This window comes from Canis aureus, chromosome 34, assembly GCF_053574225.1.
Source record: "Canis aureus isolate CA01 chromosome 34, VMU_Caureus_v.1.0, whole genome shotgun sequence".
NCBI lineage: Eukaryota > Metazoa > Chordata > Mammalia > Carnivora > Canidae > Canis > Canis aureus.
In genome coordinates this window covers 8593125-8614988 of record NC_135644.1, presented here as the reverse complement: position 1 = coordinate 8614988, position 21864 = coordinate 8593125, and the positions used below count along the sequence as shown (strand labels likewise).

At 37.5% G+C, this 21864-nt stretch overlaps 1 protein-coding gene across 1 annotated transcript in view; it reads right to left on the bottom strand.

Moving 5' to 3' along the window:
* TTN (titin) overlaps positions 1 to 21864 on the bottom strand; it is a 274020-nt gene that overhangs the window by 97002 nt on the left and 155154 nt on the right. Inside the window, exons 191-214 of the mRNA XM_077883161.1 lie at positions 19431 to 19511; positions 18353 to 18424; positions 17647 to 17739; positions 17145 to 17207; positions 16267 to 16356; positions 14428 to 14478; positions 13487 to 13888; positions 13033 to 13311; positions 12394 to 12669; positions 12102 to 12241; positions 11430 to 11556; positions 11074 to 11337; positions 9949 to 10215; positions 9555 to 9818; positions 9327 to 9466; positions 9038 to 9164; positions 8648 to 8914; positions 8273 to 8539; positions 7187 to 7453; positions 6954 to 7093; positions 6166 to 6292; positions 5227 to 5369; positions 974 to 1097; positions 181 to 447 (exon numbers count right to left, since the gene is read on the bottom strand). Coding sequence (XP_077739287.1) covers positions 181 to 447; positions 974 to 1097; positions 5227 to 5369; positions 6166 to 6292; positions 6954 to 7093; positions 7187 to 7453; positions 8273 to 8539; positions 8648 to 8914; positions 9038 to 9164; positions 9327 to 9466; positions 9555 to 9818; positions 9949 to 10215; positions 11074 to 11337; positions 11430 to 11556; positions 12102 to 12241; positions 12394 to 12669; positions 13033 to 13311; positions 13487 to 13888; positions 14428 to 14478; positions 16267 to 16356; positions 17145 to 17207; positions 17647 to 17739; positions 18353 to 18424; positions 19431 to 19511 — 4338 coding nt within the window. The remainder of the gene's footprint in view (positions 1 to 180; positions 448 to 973; positions 1098 to 5226; positions 5370 to 6165; positions 6293 to 6953; positions 7094 to 7186; positions 7454 to 8272; positions 8540 to 8647; positions 8915 to 9037; positions 9165 to 9326; positions 9467 to 9554; positions 9819 to 9948; positions 10216 to 11073; positions 11338 to 11429; positions 11557 to 12101; positions 12242 to 12393; positions 12670 to 13032; positions 13312 to 13486; positions 13889 to 14427; positions 14479 to 16266; positions 16357 to 17144; positions 17208 to 17646; positions 17740 to 18352; positions 18425 to 19430; positions 19512 to 21864) is intronic.

Here is a 21864-nt window from a genome sequence, read left to right as displayed (position 1 = left end):
TCTTTTCTTTCCTTTTTTTTTTTAAACACAAAAGATCAGGTTATGTCAGTATTGATACTATAAGTTGCTAAGAGATGCAGTTAGGCCAAGAAGGGCATGCAAAACGTGGCAGGGCTTTTTTTGTTGTTGTTGTTATCAAAGAGTTGCAAATGAAAAGTCCTGTGTAAGAAGAATACTTACGCACGACGTTCAGGTTACAGGAAGTCTTAAAATCCTTAGCATCACAAGTGTATGTTTTAATATCCTCTGGAGTACAGCCGTGTATAATAAGTTTTCTGACCCTGCCATCAGCAACAATTTCATACTTCTTGCTTTTGAGAATTTCTGTCCCATTTTTGAACCATTTCACCTTAGCATTTTCTCTGGATACTTCACACTCCAATACTGCAGTGGCTTCTTCTTCGACCGTCTGGTCCTCAAGGGGCTTAGTGAACTCAACGGGGGGTTCTGAAAGAATCACACTAATTAGCCAAGGTATTTTTCCTTTCCTTCTCCAAGACTTTGAGCACCTCCTCAACTTTCTTCTGATATCGCCAGGCCTTTTTCTGTTTTTAAATTTCATTTGTAAGTTTTGATTCCACTTGGATGCTTTCCTCTAATAATGATGTTTCATCATTATTTATACATACAGAGGAAAGGTGTTGTTTTAAAAAATATGAAACATCAAGGACAAAGTAGCCAAGTCTTGGTTAATAAAGTGGTAGATACCCAGTTTGATAATAATTCTTCCTCCAGCCATTTATTGAAAGCCAACATAAATGGTGGGGATAGAAAGAGGAAGTAAGACATATTTGAGTCCATTTTGACTCTCTCTCTCTCTCTTTTAAATAGTCTGTGAACTCTTTTGTTAAGGCAAAAAGTAAAATTTGGATATTTGGTGGATTTTAATGATCTATGGTACTCATCATTGAAAGTTGACATCATTTCTGAAATGTCTACATTGTATGTGTTTAAAAATAAACCTTGTAATCACCTTTCACAAAGAGGTTGGCATGAGTTTTGAAATCTTTTGCTCGTAGTTGGACTTCTCCAGCATCTTCTAATTTTACATCCCTCAGTGTAAGGGTATGAACTTTTCCTTCTGAACGTGGGACCACCTAGTTTTTTTTTTTTTTTGAAAAAGAAAAAAAAAGGTGCAGTTTAAGACTCTATGAAACAGCAACTCAATACAGACACAGGCACATTTAATTCTCTTAGGTCAATAATTTGAAATAGTGCTTTCTAAGTTGTTTTGTAATCATATATGGAATGCATATGCCTTTGAAAATGATTTTAACTAGTAGTTTGGAATCTTTTAGGGATGCCTTAGGCTTTCCTAGTTCCCTTACATAATTACTAGGTGGCTTTTTATGTTGAAATGCCCAGGCAAATTTCTGTTTATACTTATGTATATCTATTTATATAGATAGATATTTTCTTCCATTCTGCTGAGTTTATATATATATATATATATATATATATATATATATATATATATATATGAAAGAACTTTAAAAAGCTAAAATATGAAAGGAAGGAAAAAAACTACTGCATATAGTAGGCTGTAATTCCATGATCTTAGAATATTGAGACAAAGGCTGCCCAACTGTTAATATCTGGATGAGAAATTCTTGTTCTAAATGCAACCTTAGGTGGTTTGAAGAGGCCGTCTGTAGGAAAATGCCTTGTCCAAAAGAATACACCACATTCATATGGGCTATCATTAGGTCCCATAGTTGTGGCTTGTACAACTGAAAATCAGCCTACAGATACAGGGCCATCTTCACAGTAATAATGCTAAGCTCATCAGAGCTTCCTCTAGTTCTACCCTGGGAAAGTCTTCAAGCTGCTGTGCCCTGTCACTGAGATCGATTTTGCGCTACTTAAGAGAGTTCATTTAGAGTTAAGAATAATGTGAAAGTTTTTACCAGTTAAACGATTTATTACGCTCGTGTGAAAGAGGAGGTCAGGAATAAAGTTTCATATGAAGATTTTCCTTCATTAAGGGCATGGCTATTAATATAACTACCTTAATAATTGAGAAAGGTCAAAAATGCAATAAGGGAATACAACCAGGAGGAGGTGATTAAGATATGTCCTAGCCTCATAGCTACTTATTCAGCATGGTGCTTGAATGGGAAAAAAAATTATTTTTGTAGTGATGTTTCAAAATAAATTTGGTACTCTAAATTAAGGCTATTTTAAAGTATTTCAGATTCAACACATCCACAGATATAGTTTGCTGGTTTACACATTGTTTTATCATTTAAATTTCTCTGAGGCTGCTCTAGACTACTCTGTTACCAAGAATTTGTCTCAGAACACAGTGGTTCTCAATAAATAGCTCATATCCAATGTACCTTGATTATGTTAAAAAAACTAAACTGAATTTTATGGTGGTTTATGTTTGTAAAAATAATGTTAAGGGGTTATCCTTTTAAAATATTGTTGACCTATCATGGATGCGTATTTCCATCCTAGGCATTATGACCGTGACCAAGCTGTTGAAGTTTAAATTCTTTTTTTTTTTTTTTAAGATTTTATTTATTTATCCGTGAGAGACACAGAGAGAGAGAGGAAGAGACACAGGCAGAGGGGAAGCAGGCTCCATGCAGGGAGCCCAATGTGGGACTCGATCCCGGGTCTCCAGGATCATGCCCTGGGCTGAAGGTGGCGCTAAACCACTGAACCACTGGGGCTGCCCTGAAGTTTAAATTCTTAATTATTAATGGCCATTTAGGACTTAGCAGTGTTTTCTTCGACTGATGGTCAAAGAGGGGGAGAAAAACCCTAATTTTCTCTAAAATTTTCTGTTTTGATTTCCTATTCCAATCACCTGTATTTGTCTGATTGGTGTAGTTTTAGAAGCTAAACATTTTGCAAAATGAAGTTGAGAGGCCTGAATTAAATTGGTATTAGGAAGTTTGCTATGACAGATTTAATTTAAACAAAAATTGCAAAATGTAATGCCTAGGCAAATTGTAAATGTAATAAAATTGCAAAATGTAATAAAATGACTATTACTCCACAGTTATATTTAAGTTTTCTTTTTTTTAAAGATTTTATTTATTTGGGAGAGAGAACATGAGCAGAGGGAGTGGGGCAGAAGGAGAGGGAGAAGCAGACTCTCTACTGATCAGGGAGCCCAGGGGGCTTGATCCCAGGAACCTGAGATCCTGACCTCAGCCAAAGGCAGATGCTTAACCGATTGAGCCACCCAGGTGCCCCTATTTAAGTTCTTTTGAAAAAAGATGACATACAAGAGCAAGTTCATAAACGACTGAAGTATTTTGGATGGCCAAAGTAAAGAATTAAAATTCCTATGCCAAGAGAGACACAAGGAGGCCCCAGAAAATTTTAGTAAGATGATCTTTTTTGTTCTCAAAGAGAAGTTTAGTGACTACATATATACATATTTTTAAAATGTGGATAAATTTTTTCTTAGGAATCTATATTTCAAATTAAAATAGTTTTTTACATTAGAACTAATGAGACTGATCTCTTAATTAAAAAACTCTTAATTTGACCAAAAGATACTTAGTGCAAAAGAATAATATTGTCTTTAAGCAGTATTCTGTATTGAAATCATGAGTTTACAAATGTCCAAAGGATCTTGAAAAGTCAACCAGTTCTCTGTGTTTGGACATGAAAGCAACGAAAACACACTTCATAGATCAATGCACGTTTAGAAAAAAAAAAGTGCAAACTTAAAGATGGAGATGTCTAACACGCAGTCTTTAGAAGACCTCACTGCAGGGAAAGGGTCCTCACATGTAGCTTAATTCTCATGCTGCCATTTGAATGCACAGTGGCTTTTTCAGTCCTTCGTTAAAAAAAAAAAAGAAGAAAAAAAAAAAAAAAAGACTGATTGGCTGCCACTGTCTGTGTAATGGGCAAGCTTTGTCCTCCTGATGACTGTTAACTGCATTCCTCTTTAATTGTTCTGATAGAATATGGAATTTTTTTGTTTGTTTTACTACAATTGTTCAAAGACATTTGCCTTCTTATTACTTACTTCACTCAACTTTGTGGCTCTTTGTTACCTGAATCCCTCTTAAATTATATTCCTTCACATCTTAGAAGTTTGATTTGTATTAAAGCATTGGTGCCATCCTTGATATTATTTAAGTATTGAGAAAAATAATGTCCTACAATAACGTACTCCCCTGTGCTTTATTTCCAAACTATGCTGGACATTCTCTGTAGGTTTTAGTTCAAGAATTCAAAATTAATGGAGAATTATCAAGATGATTTAAGCACACAGACTGTTGTGGGGGTCAGTACAGATAACAGCTCAGTTTGGGTAAACTGTATTTTGAGTCTATCTGAATGGCCATCTGAGTTTTTACTTACGGCTAAAATTTGGGGCCTAGAAGAGTTAACACCGAGAGCTAGTTATTTCCTCAAACTTAATGTATATTTGCTCACACATGCGGATAACCTCAGAGCCCTCCTTCTTGTCACAACTGTCAGCTGCACTGTAAATAGTCCACTTGGCATTCCAGAATTTGCACAGCTCAAAGCACTTGAGGGTTAAAAATAGCTTTGGAGAAATGCTTGAAGAGCAAATCTGCCCAGAAGTTATCTCAACTACTTGATCAACTGCCTGAAATGGAATTTCCATCTTCTCTTCTTAATCCCCTTATATGCAGAACACTAGAGAGCACGGAGAGAATTAGTCACAAAACTTAACGTGGGCTGTTGTTACAGGGCATTTGATCAGAAGGCCTTTGTGATCCCCTCCGGTCTTCCAGTTAATCAATCAATCACTGATAGCTACTGAGGGTTTGCCTTTTCCTCAAAAAATGGAAAGCCTTATTGTACTTAAAATTTTTATTTCCAAGGATGCCTGGGTGGCTCGGGGGTTGAGCATCTGCCTTCCACTCAGGGCATGATCCTGGGTCCTGGGATCGAGTCCTACCTACATCGGGGCGGGGGTGCTGCTTCTGCCTATGTCTCTGCCTCTCTCTCCCTCTCTGTGTGTCTCTCATGAATAAATAAATTAAAATCTTTAAACAAAATTTTTATTTCCATGTTGATTAAAATTCCATCAGTTTAAATCCAACAAAAGTATGACAAATCTGATTTACAATTTCAACAGAAATCGGGCTAGAGTAGGGAAGAGGAAGGGAAAGGATGGGGAAGGGATATTACAAAGAGCAAAGGACAAGGAATGTGCAGGTGAAGAAGGAGATCATGCGAGGAAAAGGAAGAGCGGGCCGTGGCAACTGCACGCCTGCCTTTTACCTTCTCGCTGGGCTCGAGTTTCTTCCCTTTGAGATACCATTCCACCGGGATATCCTCGTAGGAGAGCTCGCAGTCGAAGGTGGCTGTCTCCCCTGCGGTCACCGTGACATCCTTCAGAGGCCTCAGGAGACCAATTACTCGTGCTTTGCGAGAAGAGGGGAACAGCTCAGGGTCACTCATTTTGTAATTCCAAGAGAGTAAATACACTTAGTTAGTAATCTTCATGGCTGCTTTCTTCAAGAAGGAAAGAGCTGCCGGACTGGCCACTGTCCTAGCTCTCATGTGAGCGTGGCCCCTCGGTGCCGAGAAGGGGAGAGCTGGTGGCCAGAGAGCGGGTATTTGTAGGGGCCCTTTTGGGGTGATATACGAGGTCAGCAAGAAATCTGCGCTGCATCTGTCTCTCCGCCAGGCATCAGGTTCCTCTTGCTACATGTTGGTATGTGACTTCCAAAATAACTAAGACCGTGATTGGGAGAGGACGGGGCCCCACCATCACATAGCCTGTCCATATCCATCAAACACTTTGCACCTTCCAAAAATGTTAGCCCACACACCCCGCCTCCCTTCTTGAGTCTGAAATGCCCACACAGCCCAGTTCTGCTGTGGTGCGATCGCTGCACAGACGTCGAGGGATGTGGTCTTTAGGAGTGCTGAGTTACATTCTCATTGTGTGCCTGACTACCGTGAACGGGAGGAGTGCACAGGAGCAAAATAGGACCTAACTTTCTTTTGCTCCAAGGGCAAGCAAGGTCAGGGAAATTTCCAAGACTTTGGAATTTGAACCTTGGGTATATTGGGATGTCAAAGAGGTAAATACAAGAAAGCCAGTTTCCGTACTTTAATAATGTTTTCTAACTAACTAAATCATTCCAATTAATTTTACATTAATTTTCTGCAAAACTACATCCTTTCTTCTCACCAGAAACACATCCTACTTACGTTTCACCCGGAGGTGAGCGCTAGATTTCACGTTGGCAGCCTGGAAATCCACCCCGCCGGTCTGGTCCAGGCGGCAGTTGTGCAAAATAAGGAAGTGCATTTTGCCTTCTTCCTTGATCTCACAATCCTGTGCCAAAAGAGAAAAAAAGGTTTCGTAGGAGACGATGTTTGGCACTTTTTCCGGAGGCCACCAGAGCTTAATTAAAGGAATGTTACAAATAACTAGTGAGGAGATTGGATATAATTTTGAGCTCTTTTTTTTTTTTTTTTTTGTGAAATGCAGTTTGAAGGTACCATCAAGAAAGCAAGACAAATTCTCTCCATACAATTCAGAACCAACCGGCAGCCTCACAGAACATCTACAACCCTAGACCTTTTTTTTCTTATATCAGTAGTTTGCCATTAATAGTTTCTATATATGTTAGACTTCATATGTAATCTGCTTGATCACATCTAAAGTCTAAAGGGCCAATAAAAACAATGACTTTTAGTAATGTAACTTCTGTGTTTCCTCTTATTTTTTAGAAGTTTGAAAACACTTTTCTGAAAAAATTCTGATAAAGCGAGGAGATGAGAAGTATTATGTCCCTATTTTACAACGCTGGGTCAAAAAGGAGGCAGGTGTGCCCGTGCCCACTTGTACATTCTGGTATCTCTCTTTGGCGTGAGGTCTGATGGAGAACCTGATACCATGTTTTAAATGCCCTGCACGCACTCTGACTCTCCGCCTGGCCTTTTTTATTTCACACAGCTCCTCTAGATGTTGACAAGTTCAGAAATAGCCTCACAGGTGTTTGGAGTAGTGCCTCTCCCTTGAGTTTCCAGTTGGCATGGATATCCTCTTCGGAGATTTCGGTTTCAAAGCGGGCCGTCTCAGTCTCCATCACCTCCACACTATGCAGGGGCCGGACCAGTTTGATTTCCCGATCTAGAAAAGTGAAGCGGCAACAGGTGTCATTTTGGCCTCTGGCAGAAATAACCCCAACGGCGCCAAGAGTGGACCTCACGGCGATCTCCTTACCTTCAATGTTAAGCTTCCCTGAGGTCTTGTCTGTCCCACAGTCACAGGTATACTGTCCAATGTCTGATTTCAAGGCTTTCTTTAGGATGAGTATGCGCTTCTTGCCATCCGCCTTAATAACAACATTTTTAGATGGTTTTATTTCCTCCCCGTCCTTAAACCATTTCACCGGGGCATCTGCTTTGCTAATTTCACACTGTAGGATCACTTCATCTTTCTCTACGCCCGTGTAATCCTGAAGCTTTCCGGTGAAGTATGGATCTCCCTCTGCAAGGCAAGTATAAGTGAACACATTTCGTTAACCACCAAGGACATGTGATCCCTTGGAAAGTTCAAGGGGCAGCTCGCAGATTTCTGGGCATATTTTAAAACTGTACCAAGCTTTCACTTATTTAACATGTTTATGTTCAGAAGTTCTCTATGTGTTAGAAAGGGAATCACTGCATGCAATTTATTAAGAACTAATCCATTTATCTTATATTTTGAAGTACGTTATTGAGAGTAAAGACGCTATGAAATTTAGCTTCAAACATAATTACGTGTTCCTTCATTACTCAGCTAAATTTCTAATTTCTTAGCAAATCATTATGCCCACCTTTAAGCTTTCAGATTCACATTATGAATTTTTCTTATATCAGTAGTTTGCCATTAATAGTTTCTATATATGTTAGACTTCATATGTAATCTGCTTGATTACATCTAAAGTCTAAAGGGCCAATAAAAACAATGACTTTTAGTAATGTAACTTCTGTGTTTCCTCTTATTTTTTAGAAGTTTGAAAACACTTTTCTGAAAAAATTCTGATAAAGCGAGGAGATGAGAAGTATTATGTCCCTATTTTAAACATGACACGGCTCAATAATTAAGAGTTTTATTTCTGATTTGAACTGGCTATTTTGTGAGCTGAGTCTTCATTATTTCAAAGTCCTCATATTTTCAGGTACAAATATTTTAAAAAGATGCCTGATAACATGTGATAGTTCCTTAAGGACAGGGCCCGCTTTCATGCAATATAACCTATTTTATATGAAACTCCACAAACTTCTGAATTTCATGGAAAAGATAGAAAAAAAAAATAGCACCTACCAAGCACAGTGAGTTTAGCTTCTGAACTTAGCCCCATGGCTTCTACTTTAATTTGAGAGGTGTCATCAATGGAGAGGTCTCTGAACGTGATGGAATGAGTCTTCCCTTCATCATCCATCCAGACAGACCTGCTGGTGTGCAGGCGCTGGTCGTTCTTGAACCACTTAACTCGGATGTTATCGTGGGACAGCTCCACCGTGAACACAGCACTTTCCCTCTCTTTGGCTGTTACATCCTTGAGTGGAGTGAGGAATTTGAGTCGGATTCCTATCAAGGAAAGCAAACCTCATTAATTCCAGCACTTCCAGAGGAACTATAACACTAAAAGCAAGCCAAATAGTTAAATGTGGTCTGTTTAATAAAGAATATATTTACCTTCAATGATCAGTTTGCCACTTGTGTGTTTGTCTTCGGCTTCAAATATGTATTTTCCTTCATCTTCAAAAGCAGCTGACTTGATCACCAAGGAATGCTTAGTGCCATCCTTTATAAGCTCAACTTTATCATCACCTGTGATTTCCTGGGTTCCTTTCAGCCAACGGAACGTTTTGGGCTCCCTGGACACTTCACACTCAAACTTAGCCTCATCTTTCTCAAAGACTTTAACATCACTGAGAGGTGTGATGAAGATGAGTGGCAGTTCTGCAAAGAGAGGACGGTGTGGATGAAGCCAGATGATGCTTCGGTTCATGACCCCTAATCAGTTCGGGGCCTTGAAGTCTTGCAAAGAAAATAACGAAAGGGTGGCTGAGAGCCAGAGCATACCTTTCACTTTCAGATTGGCTGCAGATTTAGCGTTGGCGGCCTGGAAGGAAACCTCCCCTGTCATATCCAGCTGGCAGTTATAAAGGACCAGAATATGTTTCTTCCCATCTTCGATGATTTCACAGTCCTATTCAGAGTGAGAGGGAGAAGGAAAAAGGAATAAGAATTGCATTTTCATAACTGGCTATTCCTACCAATCATCAAAACATTTGAGACCAGAAGTCCATCTTTCTTCACCCCCAACAACCAAGCAAACCCCTGGCTGGGTGTTGGGCTGATCTTGACTTACAGGGGAAGCAGTTAAAGGCTCTCCTTTTAACTTCCACTGGCCGTGAACGTCTGGTTCAGAAAGTTCTATTTCAAAGCGAGCTGTTTCCCCGACAAACAATTCTACTCCGTACAGAGGTTTCTCCACTTTTATTAGTCGAGCTGGAATTACACAAAGGTTGGTTAGAACGACAGAACAAATATGCTGCGTGCTCAGACAGCGCGAGCTGAAACACCTTAAGCAACTCACCCTCAACAGTAACGTTTGCTTTTGTCTGGTCGGTGCCACAGTCACACATATATTCGCCTTTATCTTTAAGTTCTGCCTTTTTGATTTTTAGGATGCGGCGCAGGCCATCCGTCTTGATAGAGTATTTGGCTGAAGGTACAATCTCTTCACCATCCTTGAACCATTTCACTGGGACATCTTTGCTCACTTCGCACTTCAGAATAATCTCATCCTTCTCAACTCCAGTTTTGTCGTGTAATTTCACAGTGAAGTAGGGATCAGCCTCTGTAAAAGCAGATCATCAGGAGAATGTGAGAATTAAAGTGTACTGGAATTACAAGTGGCAACGTATTTAATGACCACCCACTGTCGCCATCCCTAAACAGGCTATCTGGTTATAGTTGGTCACGTTTACCTAAGACCTTCAGGTTTGCGGTGGAGCTCAGGTCCTTAACTTGAGCTCTTATCTGGGATATATCATCCAGGGTCACTTCTCTTATTTCCAGTTTGTGGGTCTTGCCCTCAGATGAGATGAGTACGGTTCTGCTTGTGTGGAGTTTGGCATCATTTTTGAACCAGACGACATGCATTTTTTCATGAGAAAGCTCACAAACGAAAGTTGCTGTTTGGCCTTCTTTCACGGTTTGGTCTTCGAGAGGCGATATGAACTTCAACCTTATACCTGCAGTGTAAGCATGGAGAATGTGCTTAGAAACACACTCTACCTTCAGAAACATTCCACTCAAATATGCCAAGGTCAAAAGGATCCATTTCACAGAGTATTTATTTATTCGCCTTTTCAAATGGATCTATCCTCCATTAAAACAAAGGTGGGGGGGAGGGTTCTTTTGATGATGACCTGACAGTGTAGTTGGGGTGCCAATTGTCACTTAGCCCTATTAGAACTTGGTGTTTGGGGCATGAGCTTTCAGAGTTGATTTGACTTTTTGTAATGCCAGTACCTGACTTAAGCTTTGACTGCTAAGCATCCACGTCAGAGATGCCAGCCACAGGCCTAGATAAGGTGCCAGGCTGGGCCTCTCCCCACCCCACCATGCTCCTCAGGCTCCTCTGGTTTTGAGAACTTGGCCACTTGGGCAGCTTGCTTTTTTTTTTTTTTCCTTCCCTCATTTTAACTTCCTGGTTTTATGTCTTAAATTCCCCAACAAAGAGTGAGCCCATAAAATCATAGACCCCCACCCTCAACCTCAATAAAAGCATATCCAAGCCCACTCTCTATCCCTCACATCCTCCTCCAAAACAAAACAAAACCCCAAACCAAAAAACAACTCTGGCTCTGTGACCCTAGGGGTGCTATGCAATTTCCAGGTCCTGTGAGTAATAAACCTGTCTCTTTCAATGTTTCCTGATGGTTGCTGCTGAGAACATCTTGCAATCATAATAAGAGCCACAAGGGCTGGTCCAGCCACCACATTGGTTCTTGATAGGCTGAGCATGGCACAAACAGCACTCTGTCTTTAAAGCATATATTTGTGTGCTTAAATGTGGGATATTAGAGCCAGATCTCATCAGCTCTTACCTGTAACAAATAATCGTGCTGAGCTCTTCTTGCCCTCTACTTCAGCAGTATAGACCCCTTCGTCATCAAAATGAGAATCATTGATAACGAGAATGTGTTTCTTTCCATCAGCAATGATATCAAACTTGTCAGATGCCTTGATTATATCAGGTCCTTTCGACCATATCACATTTGCTTCTCGAGTGAGGACACATTCAAATCGAGCTTGTCGCCTTTCTGGAACAGTGACATCCTTCAGGGGCACAGCAAAGTCAAGTTCGATTTCTGAAAAACCAAACATTAAGAATGAGGTTTCTGGAATGCTCGGGGCTGTGAAATGAAGTCAAGCCCACCCCATATGTTCAAAAAGCCCAGACCTTTTACTGTCAGGATGGCAGTTGTAAATGCATTAAGCGCCTGGTAAAGGACTTCCCCGGCTTGGTCCAGTTTGACTTTGTGCAAAGTCAAGAAGCGTTTTCCACCTTCTGCTTTGATTTCACAGGTCTGAAAAACAACAATCTTGGTTAGCATTTGAAAGAGGGAAGTTCCCGCAAGGAGAGATGTTTCAGATACAGATGCCTAGACATGTTTCACAAATTACTACTAACTTAAGTAAAAATGTTTAGTCATAAATTATTTAAAAATTGCCACAAAGCTGGCACAAATCGTGCATCCAAGTTCTTCCCCTCTCTGAGACTTTAGAATCCTGAAAGAGTTCCATTGTTTTTTTTTTTTTTTAAGAAGAGATATACTTTCTCTCTTTTTTTTTTTTTTTTAATTTTTATTTATGATAGTCACACAGAGAGAGAGAGAGAGAGAGGCAGAGACACAGGCAGAGGGAGAAGCAGGCCCCATGCACCGGGAGCCCGACGTGGGATTCGATCCCGGGTCTCCAGGATCGTGCCCTGGGCCAAAGGCAGGCGCCAAACCGCTGCGCCACCCAGGGATCCCAAGAGTTCCATTGTTATTGAACCAAATCTGAATGTCAAACCTGAATATAGAACGTGGATATTTTACGTGATTGACAACTTAAATGGGAAACGACTCACAGGTGAGGGCCGAAGAAGTTCTCCCTTCAGTTTCCACTGTCCAGGAATGTCTGCCTCTGAGATTTCTGCATCAAAGCTTGCGCTTTCCTTCTCATAAATGGTAACATCCTCGATTGGCTTAAGCAATTCAACTTCACGCTCTGTATTGGTCAAGGACAAAAAAAAAAAAATCATAATGCTTTAAACAATCTCACAATGCTTTCTTCCCTTTTGTGTGTGTGTATGTGTGTGTTATTTTGCCTTATTCACATTCAAAACTTATCTTTTAGAATAAAAGGAAAGACTTTTATACCTCCTAGTGTCAGCTTTGCGGGGTATCTTTTCCCTTCAATTTCCACCGCGTATTCATCAATATCTTCCGGTGTGGCATTCTTGACTTTGAGGAAGAGATGATTTCCTTCTCTTACTATCTCAGTCTTATCATTAGGTTCCAGGGGGATTTCATCATATCCTTTGAACCATTTGATGTTTGGAGTATCCTTTGCTATCACGCAGGTAAAAACAGCCGTGCCCTTTGGTTTCACGTGCTGATCCCGTATAGGCTTCACCAGCCAGTCTCTGATGACTTCTGCATGAAAATGAGGTCAGAAAAAAATAGTCATGACCTGAACAAGTAACGTAAATAGCCCCCATGGTAAATTTCAGAGGTAGAAAAAAAAATTCAAAAGTGGATATAATTCATCTGCTGTGATGTGTTGATGTTCCCTTATTTAGAGAAGGTACAAGGCTGGGAAATAAAATGCTCTCTTCCATTTCGCTAATGCAACAAGCATTAGCATAATAGTAATATTAGTAATATTACTAATAATATTAGTAATATACTAATAGTAATATTAGCATAATAGTAATACTATTATAGTAATAGTAATATTACTAGCATAGTAATAGTAAGCATAATCAGCAGGACCCAATCTCCCGGCCAAGTACGAACCTACTACTTTGACGCAGGATGAACATTCCAGGTTGTTGGCGTTTTCCACGGTAACTGTGTATGTTCCAGCATCCTGGTCATCTGCATCGTTGATGGTCAGGGCTCGCAACAAGCCGATTACACCGGGCACAATTTTGCCAGGTTTCTCCACCACAATCTTCCCATCCTTCCTCCAGACCACGTCGCGCTCCTTGTTTAGCTCACAGCTCAAGTACAGTGGCTGTCCTTTGACCACGGTGACTTCCTCCTCGAGTGTCTTTACGAAACGCACAGGAAGTTCTGTGGAGAATTTCATTATTAAAAATCTGCAAAGACTTTTCAATATACACACAATATTTTCAATGATATAAGACTTGGAAATAAGCGGTTTTGTCTAAAGTTACAATAAAAATTGTGACTGCGGTTGGTTGTGTTAAAGTTTAGCAAGGACCATATTCAGCAGACTGGAAATTACCTTCCACAACAAGTTTGGCCGTGGAGGTCTTCTCCTTATTTCCCAAGCGTAAGACACAGGTGTATTCGCCGGCATCAGAAAGCTGGACATCCATGATATGCAGCTTTCTGTCTTTACCATCTGCGATGAATCTGTGCTTTGGGCTCTCACGGATATTGCTACCGTCTTTCATCCAGCTTGTAATTGCAGTGGAGGGGGAGACCAGACATTCAAAGATCGCAGAAGACCCAACGGACTCTGCTTCGGTCAAGACAATGTCTTTGATCTCTTTCACAAACTTCAGTGGTACAGCCTTTAGCTGGTAGGTGAAAGGGGCCTCATCGGGAGGTTTCTCTCCACCACTTCCTGGTCTTAACTTTTTCCTTTCAACTTCTATTGGTGAAGGAGTCTTTTTGGGGATACCTAATTCAAAATAAAGTTAAAAGTTGACTTAGCATTTTCATAAGGGTCAGAAGTGCATACTTAGCCAAGTATGAATAAAACCAGTGGTGGAGCAACCTGAAGACAAGAACAGAAAAGTAAAGTCTAGGCAATTGAAAGGCCAAATGAATTTTTACTGCCTTCTTTCAGATAGGAGAACGGGATGGCATAAGGAATCCACAAATAAGAAATGTTCTTCATTTTCTCAAGTTTTAAACCCAAATATAAAATGTCCTGATTAAGGTCTAATTATTTCATTGTGCCATATAAATATCATGTAGATGAAGAATGAAGCTGAGAATTTATAGAGTTCATTATGCTAAAATACAGTTGGTATAGACAATACTCATTTGAATAATATTAGAGGTATGTTACTTGAGATATCAGAAGACATATTAGTTTTATCAGAATCAATTATGAATAATAAAGATTTTTAGAATTTTTGAAACTTTCTCCCCCTTGAATGTAAAGTTTCCCAGAACGAAAAGGTTATAATTTAGGTGCAGGGAAATGAATCTTACCTTTGATGGGACCTTTCGGCTTGGCAGCCTCCTCTTTAGGTGCTTTGGCTTCTGAAATAAAAAGGAAAACTCAGCATTTAAACAATTTTCAGACCTATTTTATGCTTAGTAGTAACCCATGCAGGGTGAGTCATGTTATTATAAATATTAATGCATGAAGAGAAATTGGCTTTATGTATATGACTTCCATGGAGAATACTTTGATATTTCCAAGAAGGCATGTTTTGATCAGTATCATTCTGGTCAATAATGTGACCACCCTAAGCGACCAACATATTTAGGATTAAAAAATTACTTTCAGCAGGTGCCTTATTCTCCTCCCATTTCTGGGAGAAAGCGTACTGTTGCCTAATGAGAAGTTTAACTCTTGCTCAGCTGTGCAAAGGATTCTATATATTTATGTATGTGTTGGTTAAGTGAACCTAGGAAAGAAGGTTCTGTCAACAAGGAGTTGATGTAGGAAAAAGGGAAATGGCCTATTTTACCAAAAATATTACCAAAAGCCTATTTTTTTTTAACTGAGCAGACAAATCTAGTAAAGATTAGGGAAAAGAGAAGGGGTCTATATGCTACATACATATGGATTCCTTTGAAGATTTCTCTTAGACAACGAACTAAGGCAAAAAAGCAAGTCAGTTCCTACGTTTAGAGTTTAATGAAATTACTAATGGGGGGCAGTACAAACTGTAGAACCAGCTCTCTAGCTTCAACCCCTGGGAATGTGAGAAAAGCTTTATTTTTACATGTACTTAATTAGGTCAATGACGATTATTATCCTTTTCTGAACTAACAAAAAGTATCATATTGAAATTGTAAAAGTTGAACAGAATAATGTCCCAATCATAAATACCAGTGACAAAATATATCATAAACATTAAAGTTGAACTACAGCCCAAAGAATATAGCATGTTGTCTATGCCATTAGACATAATAAAAATTTAAATATCTCCATAGTGCTTACTATGCACCAAGCACTGTGCAGTTTTACCTTTATTTAATCCTTATAATAATCTTATGAGGCAGATATAATTATTCATCAGATTTTACAGACTAGTAAATTAAAACTTAAAGAGATAAAATAACTAGCTAAGGGTCAAATAATTAGGATATGTATTGATCATTGATCAAATTGATCAAATCATTTTTGGTTTTGATCAAATCATTTTTGGTTTTGAGATTATCATTGACGTGATGAACTAATAGTTCATATACAACTAATAAGTACCATAAATTTATACCTGAGATAGTCAATACCACTGAGTTAGTACATTTAAAAGAATTATTATTGACCTAGATTATTATATAGATTTAAATGCTGAAATATGAAGTCTCTCCCTTTTTTATTGTGGTAAAAAAAAAACTAACAAAATTCACCATTTTAAAGTATACAATTCAGTTGCGTTAAGTATATTCACAATTTGCAATCATCAACACTATCCATTTCCAGAATCTTTTCATTTTGTTAATATGCAGTCTTTAAAAAAAAAAAAAAAGGACAAATGAGGGTAAGTGGAAAATTTGAATATCCAAGGGCTGCCTATATGTAAGGCTCTCTCCTTAGTTTTCATCAGCCTTGAACATATTCATTACTTAATTTCAAAAGCACATAAAGCAATGATGCTTTGAAGGAACGAATATTCCGAATCAAAATACAATATGTACTCATGGGTGAGAGATTAGGTTAGGAAAGGACATCTGATGAGGAAACTTTAATCAAGAATTTATTAGCCTCCCCCCAAGTTGATGATGCCTATGTCTCAACAAGAGAGGGCCTGAAGTATGAATACTTTTATTAAGCTGCCCAAAAAACAAACAAAAAGAAAACTACAGAATAATTACCTGCTTTCTTTCCAACCACAGGCACCGTTACCGGGGCGGCGATGGGGGTCGGTGCAGGCTCCACAGGAGGTGGTTTGATTACTTTCACTTCTGTAGAGAGATGTCCATTGCATTAATGCATTCATTTGTCTCTTCCTAAAATCTCACTTGGAGGCCTATTTGCCTTTTCTAACTTTGACATTTTCAAATCACTAGTTTTACAGAGAAAATATATTCTAATTATAGCATGAACTATATACAGTATGATGTAGTAATATATCCCAATATGTTTAATTATATTGGGTAAAAAATAATATAATCTAAAAATATATTGGGACATTTATAAGTCATCTGATGCATGCTGACTTTTATTTCCTTTTAAAAAAAAAAACCCTACATTTTTGCTAAAAAACACACACAGACTCAAAATGGTATCACTTAGACCGAGTCCCCAAAATGAGACTTAATACCCAGTCTAATTGCAGTTTCAACCTTCCCCACAGAAATGTGGTTTTAACTGGTCAGCCAGCATATTTTCTTTTCCATCAGCGCCAACGAGTCTGTTGGGTCCTCTCCATCCCCCAAAGAATGAAATAATCTGCATGATAAAACCCCCCTGCTTTTTCCTCTAGCAGACAACCTCCTCTGCCACAACCTTTTTTTTTTTCTTTTTTTTTTGCTCATGACTTTCATGTCCTCATCCTCAGTCTATAAAAACCTTCCCTCTTGTATAGCTCCTTGGAGTCCCTCTCTATTTGCTAGACAAGGTGCTGCTCATTCATGAATTGTTTAGTAAAGCCTATTAGATCTTCACATTTGCTTGGTTGAATTCTGTTATTTGACACATGGTGAGAAGCACGCAGGAATAGGCTGCTGACACTGAGGAGAGGCTTACTTACCTGGTTCAGGCTTTGGTTTAGGTTCAGGTCCAGGGAGAGGTATTGCTGGCTTAATTTCAGGCACTAAAAGAATTCACAGTTGTAAGCAGGTTATCACAGTATTTTTGAAGTTTTTCACAAAATCAGACCAAATATTGGTAGACATAATTTATCTTGGGAGATATTAGAATTTAAACCCATATAGTCACCAAATCAAATGTTTGACCTAAAGTTTATTTTGCAGTTGAGACAAAATATTTGGAAAACATAATAAAGCATTTTATAGGTTCTAATGTTGTTTTTCGTCTCATTATCCATTTTTTACCTAGTGCTTATAACATATTAAATTTAACAAATGGGTGGTCATTAGCCAAGTGCACCTAAGAGTGAAATTAAAGCCATGTGTGATGAGTAGATTAAGGTCATGTGTTCAAATCTTAATGCCAGGGTGACAGTTTTTTAAATGATGCATATTCACATTTTTTTTTTTGAGACAACTAAGAAAGTGCTTTTAAGTTTGTACCTTTTACTGGTTCAGGAATTTTCCTTTCCCTTTTTGTAACCGGAGCTGGAGGTACTTCAGCCTCTTCAACAGCTTTTGGAGGTGGCTCTGGTACTTTAAGATAATAAAATTATTTTCTAGTGTTAATTGAATACTTAGAAATCAACTGACCTGAAATAACCAGATCAGACTATTTTTCAAAGTTCTATTACTGGCTTTTAACGAAACTTTACGCCATATCAATTAATTTCTATTTTGTCTCCTTGACTGTGCCTCAATTTATTTTACTTTCTCTTATTCTATCCCCTTGCATCCCAACTCTGTTAGCTCTCCCTTTCTAGATCACTTCCATCTAATAAACACACCCTTTGAGAATAGGCTAATGATAACAACCCACCACCCACTTAAAAGCACCCCCAGGTCTGTGCCCCATTTGCTGAACCCTCCCATGAAGTTATTTTGCAGCCAACCTGATTAATTCCCAGTCACTTCTACCAGAAGAACAAGTGGCAAAGTAATCACAGTAATGAAGTGCAGGAACATATATGAATGGATTTGGAAATTACTATAAAGATATTTAAACAGAAAGCAGACAATGGAAAGCACGAGACTATCTCACAGACGAAATGTGAAGCTATGTCTATATTTAACTCCAGAAATGTTTACACGATAAACCTTTTGTTAAACGTCCATTTCGTTAAAAGATAATTGTTGCTGAGATTCCTACCTGGTTTTTTAATTTTTTCTAGTTTTTTAGGTTCTACTTTAGGTTCTTCTTCTTCAGGTCTCTTTCTTAGAACTTAAAAGACAAAAAGGTTTATATGTAAACTAAGACAAACAAACTAATGAAGATGTTGAACACACTGGACAAATGCAAATAATGTACAAAGCAAGGAAAATGAAAAGCATGCAACCTACTACACTGGCAAATCAGGCTTTATGCTAGAAGTGCTTGTTTTTGTTTTTGTTTTTTAATTAAAGGTAGTTATATTAATTAGAATAACACTGGGAGTCACTTTATATCCATGTACAAAGACAATCTGTTGTTCGGAGACAACTCTGTTGCAAGATGACCAAAACACAAAACGAATAATTTGAATAGCAACAAATTCAAATCCTAATTCAACGTTGTAATATGAAGAGTATTTAAATAAGTATAAAGTTTACTTCAGTGGAGACAGCCAAAGAATTTTGTCTAGACACCTGTAATTCTGTGTGAAAAAAATGTTAGATTTCCATTCCTCATCTGAGTATCCTGCTTACCAATTCTTTAAGATTTTTATTAGTAGAAAGAAATGCTCAGTTTTTTAAAAGAAATGTTATTTATTAGTTGTGATGATCCTGTATCACACTTTAAAACTGAATACTGAAAAAAAATAAAAAAAATAAAAAAATAAAATAAAAAAAAATAAAAATAAAACTGAATACTGAATTTAGGCTTAAGTAGTTTGCTCTAATTTAGAGTATTTAATAGATTTAGTGTATTTTAACTATATAATTTGATTATGAACATGACAACTGTGGTCATTATTATTAGCTGAGAGTATGATCAGTTTAGTTACGTCTATGCATGTAAACTTCAAAACTGTGAATGCTCACAAAATTTCTGCCTTCTTTTTAAAAAAGCTATGGAAATGATAGCCTTCCCAATATTCAGTGCAACTATAAATGAATTTTGATAAGTAGGTAATTTGATTAAAAGATAACCAAAAGACAGAAACATTTTGTAAGCTTTCAAGTCTTTTTTTTTTTTTTTTTTTTTTTTCCAAATTTAAAGCTAACAAAACAGTTGAAAAATACTATACCGCTTTTGAGAACAACTTCTTCCTTTGGTTGAGGTTTAGGTTCAGGAAGTAATTTGCGAACTTTCTTTTCAGCTCCAGGCACTTAAAAGAATATGATTTCAAATTTTGAAGTAAATTCATATAAAAGGTAAATTCAATAAGAAAAAGATGTCTTTCAAAACTAGTTAACTACAGTCATAAAATTTTTGTTGCATATAAATATCACAGAATTTAAAAGCAATTAATACACTTTGATGCATTTTTTTTTTTGCAAACATCTATATGGCCTTGTGACAAATTCCGTTGCATTTATCGCAAGCAAATACAGTTATCTTGTGTGAGGGTAGATGATATTCTATATCGATTTTATGAATCTTTGATCATATACAGGGCTCTTGACAGCATCTTTTTTTTTTCTTGTTTTTTTTTTTTTCTTGACAGCATCTTTGCCGCAATCTAAAATTGTAGATCATTCAAATCTACATTGGTATCTCCCCAACTCTTAATTACATTAAAATGGTAAGTGTTAGTGTCATTATTCAATCTCCACAGGCAGGAGAAGAAAGCCTAGGGATCTGGCTGATGACCTTGGTATTGGGGAAAGACCACTCTCATTTTCTTAACAGAAAGGAAATATCATTTCTTAAGATCTCCTTTTTGAAATAATACTAACCTAAAATTATAAAACTACAGAATTTGAGAGCCTGTGTTGGAGTACATTTTTAATGAATCAGAAAAGGTTCTCAAATTTAGACTAAAAGGGACCCAAGGAATTCTAAGTTCATTCTGTCCTGCATCTTTAGTGACTTCTAAATAGATAATATTATCTAGAGCAGCCTCCTCCCTTCTCTTACAACCCTCATGGATTTGAGTGGAAAAAAAGAGAAACACTGGGTGATTGCTGAATCCCCTTACCTCTCTACTGATGTTAATGAAAACCAGTTTAAAGGATTATTTATTTGTATCACTTAACATCCTTTTTATTTACTCATAAATCTGAGTTTTTAGATATTTCTATAAAATTTTCCATTTGGTGCTTTAGGCAAGATATTTGCAACTCATTAAGTAGGTTTTTTGTTTTGTTTTTTGTTTTTTAAGTAGGCACCACACACAGCGTGGAACCCAATACAGGACTTGAACTCGTGACCTTGAGATCAAGACCTGACTGAACCACCGAGGTGACCCTACATAGGTTTTTATTTTTAATGTGGTAAAGATAACTTTGCATAACCTAAAATTTAAATATATAAAAGGTAAATATTTCATTTTAAATAATGATTTTTTTCTGTCAGGTATTTTAAGTAAAATTCCACACTCAAACATTAAATTTTTTTATCCATGTTAGATTGTGCTGGCTTTCAATACTATTTTAGCATTACCAATATTCTCAAGGTATAACTATTTTCATTGATCAAACCTGGAAAGACAACCATGCATCTAATTAATGTGGAATGGCATAGATCTTTCACTTATACAATGGAAATAGTGGAAATGCATCTTTGCATTTGTTTTTCTGTATTACCATTTTGTTTTTAAAGTCTTATTGACATTTGGGATTCAGGCACAGAACACATCATTGCAGCTATTATTTTTAAAGTTCTTATAATGTCAATCCATGTCATTTTAATGTTTAGGTGGGTTTCCCTCCATTACTAGCTAACTTCCATAGTAATATTATTTTGTAATCTCCACTTTACAAGTCAGGAAATGTATATTTAGATGGGTGATTTTTCTAAAATTCCAGAGTGAATCAAGAACAGATTCAATTTCTGGATATGGATGTGTTGATTACTTAAACATAAGGCTACCACCTATTTTACTTACTAGAAAAATTAATAATCTTATTTTTAACAGAAATTTTTCTAAAGCGTATGATCCATTTATTTTTATTTGGGGGTCTAGGTTTAGATGGGGAAAATACAGTGTAAAGAGGAATGAATTTTGAGAAAGAACCTTCAGTGATCAGGAATGCTCCCTTAAACTCCCAGTGAGATCTGCACACCTGAAAGAACGTCTTGGAGTCAGTGACAAGGGAGTGACAGGAAAGCCACAAGGAAATCCTTATAAGTCACCTCAATAGTATGGAAGGAGGACATGACTTGTATGTAGTGCTTCTAACACTGTCTAAAATACTCTGTTCAGGTGAAATTCAAAAGCTTTCTACTTAACTCTCTGCATTTTAGCCTAAGATGTGTCCTGATACTAACTTCAGCTAACCAGCAAAATTTGATATTTTCAAGTTAAGGAAAATACAAGAAGACGTATGTAGATGAAACAAAGATAAACAATATCTATCCACAATGTATGAATTTGATGGGAGACAAAGGCAGCAACACTTATGAGCCAGGGCCATAAAAATTACAAAAATACAAGAAATAAATGAGACTACTCTGATTATGAAAGAAAGAAAGGAAGAAAAAAAAGAAAGACAGAACATTCTAGAAGACAGGAAGAG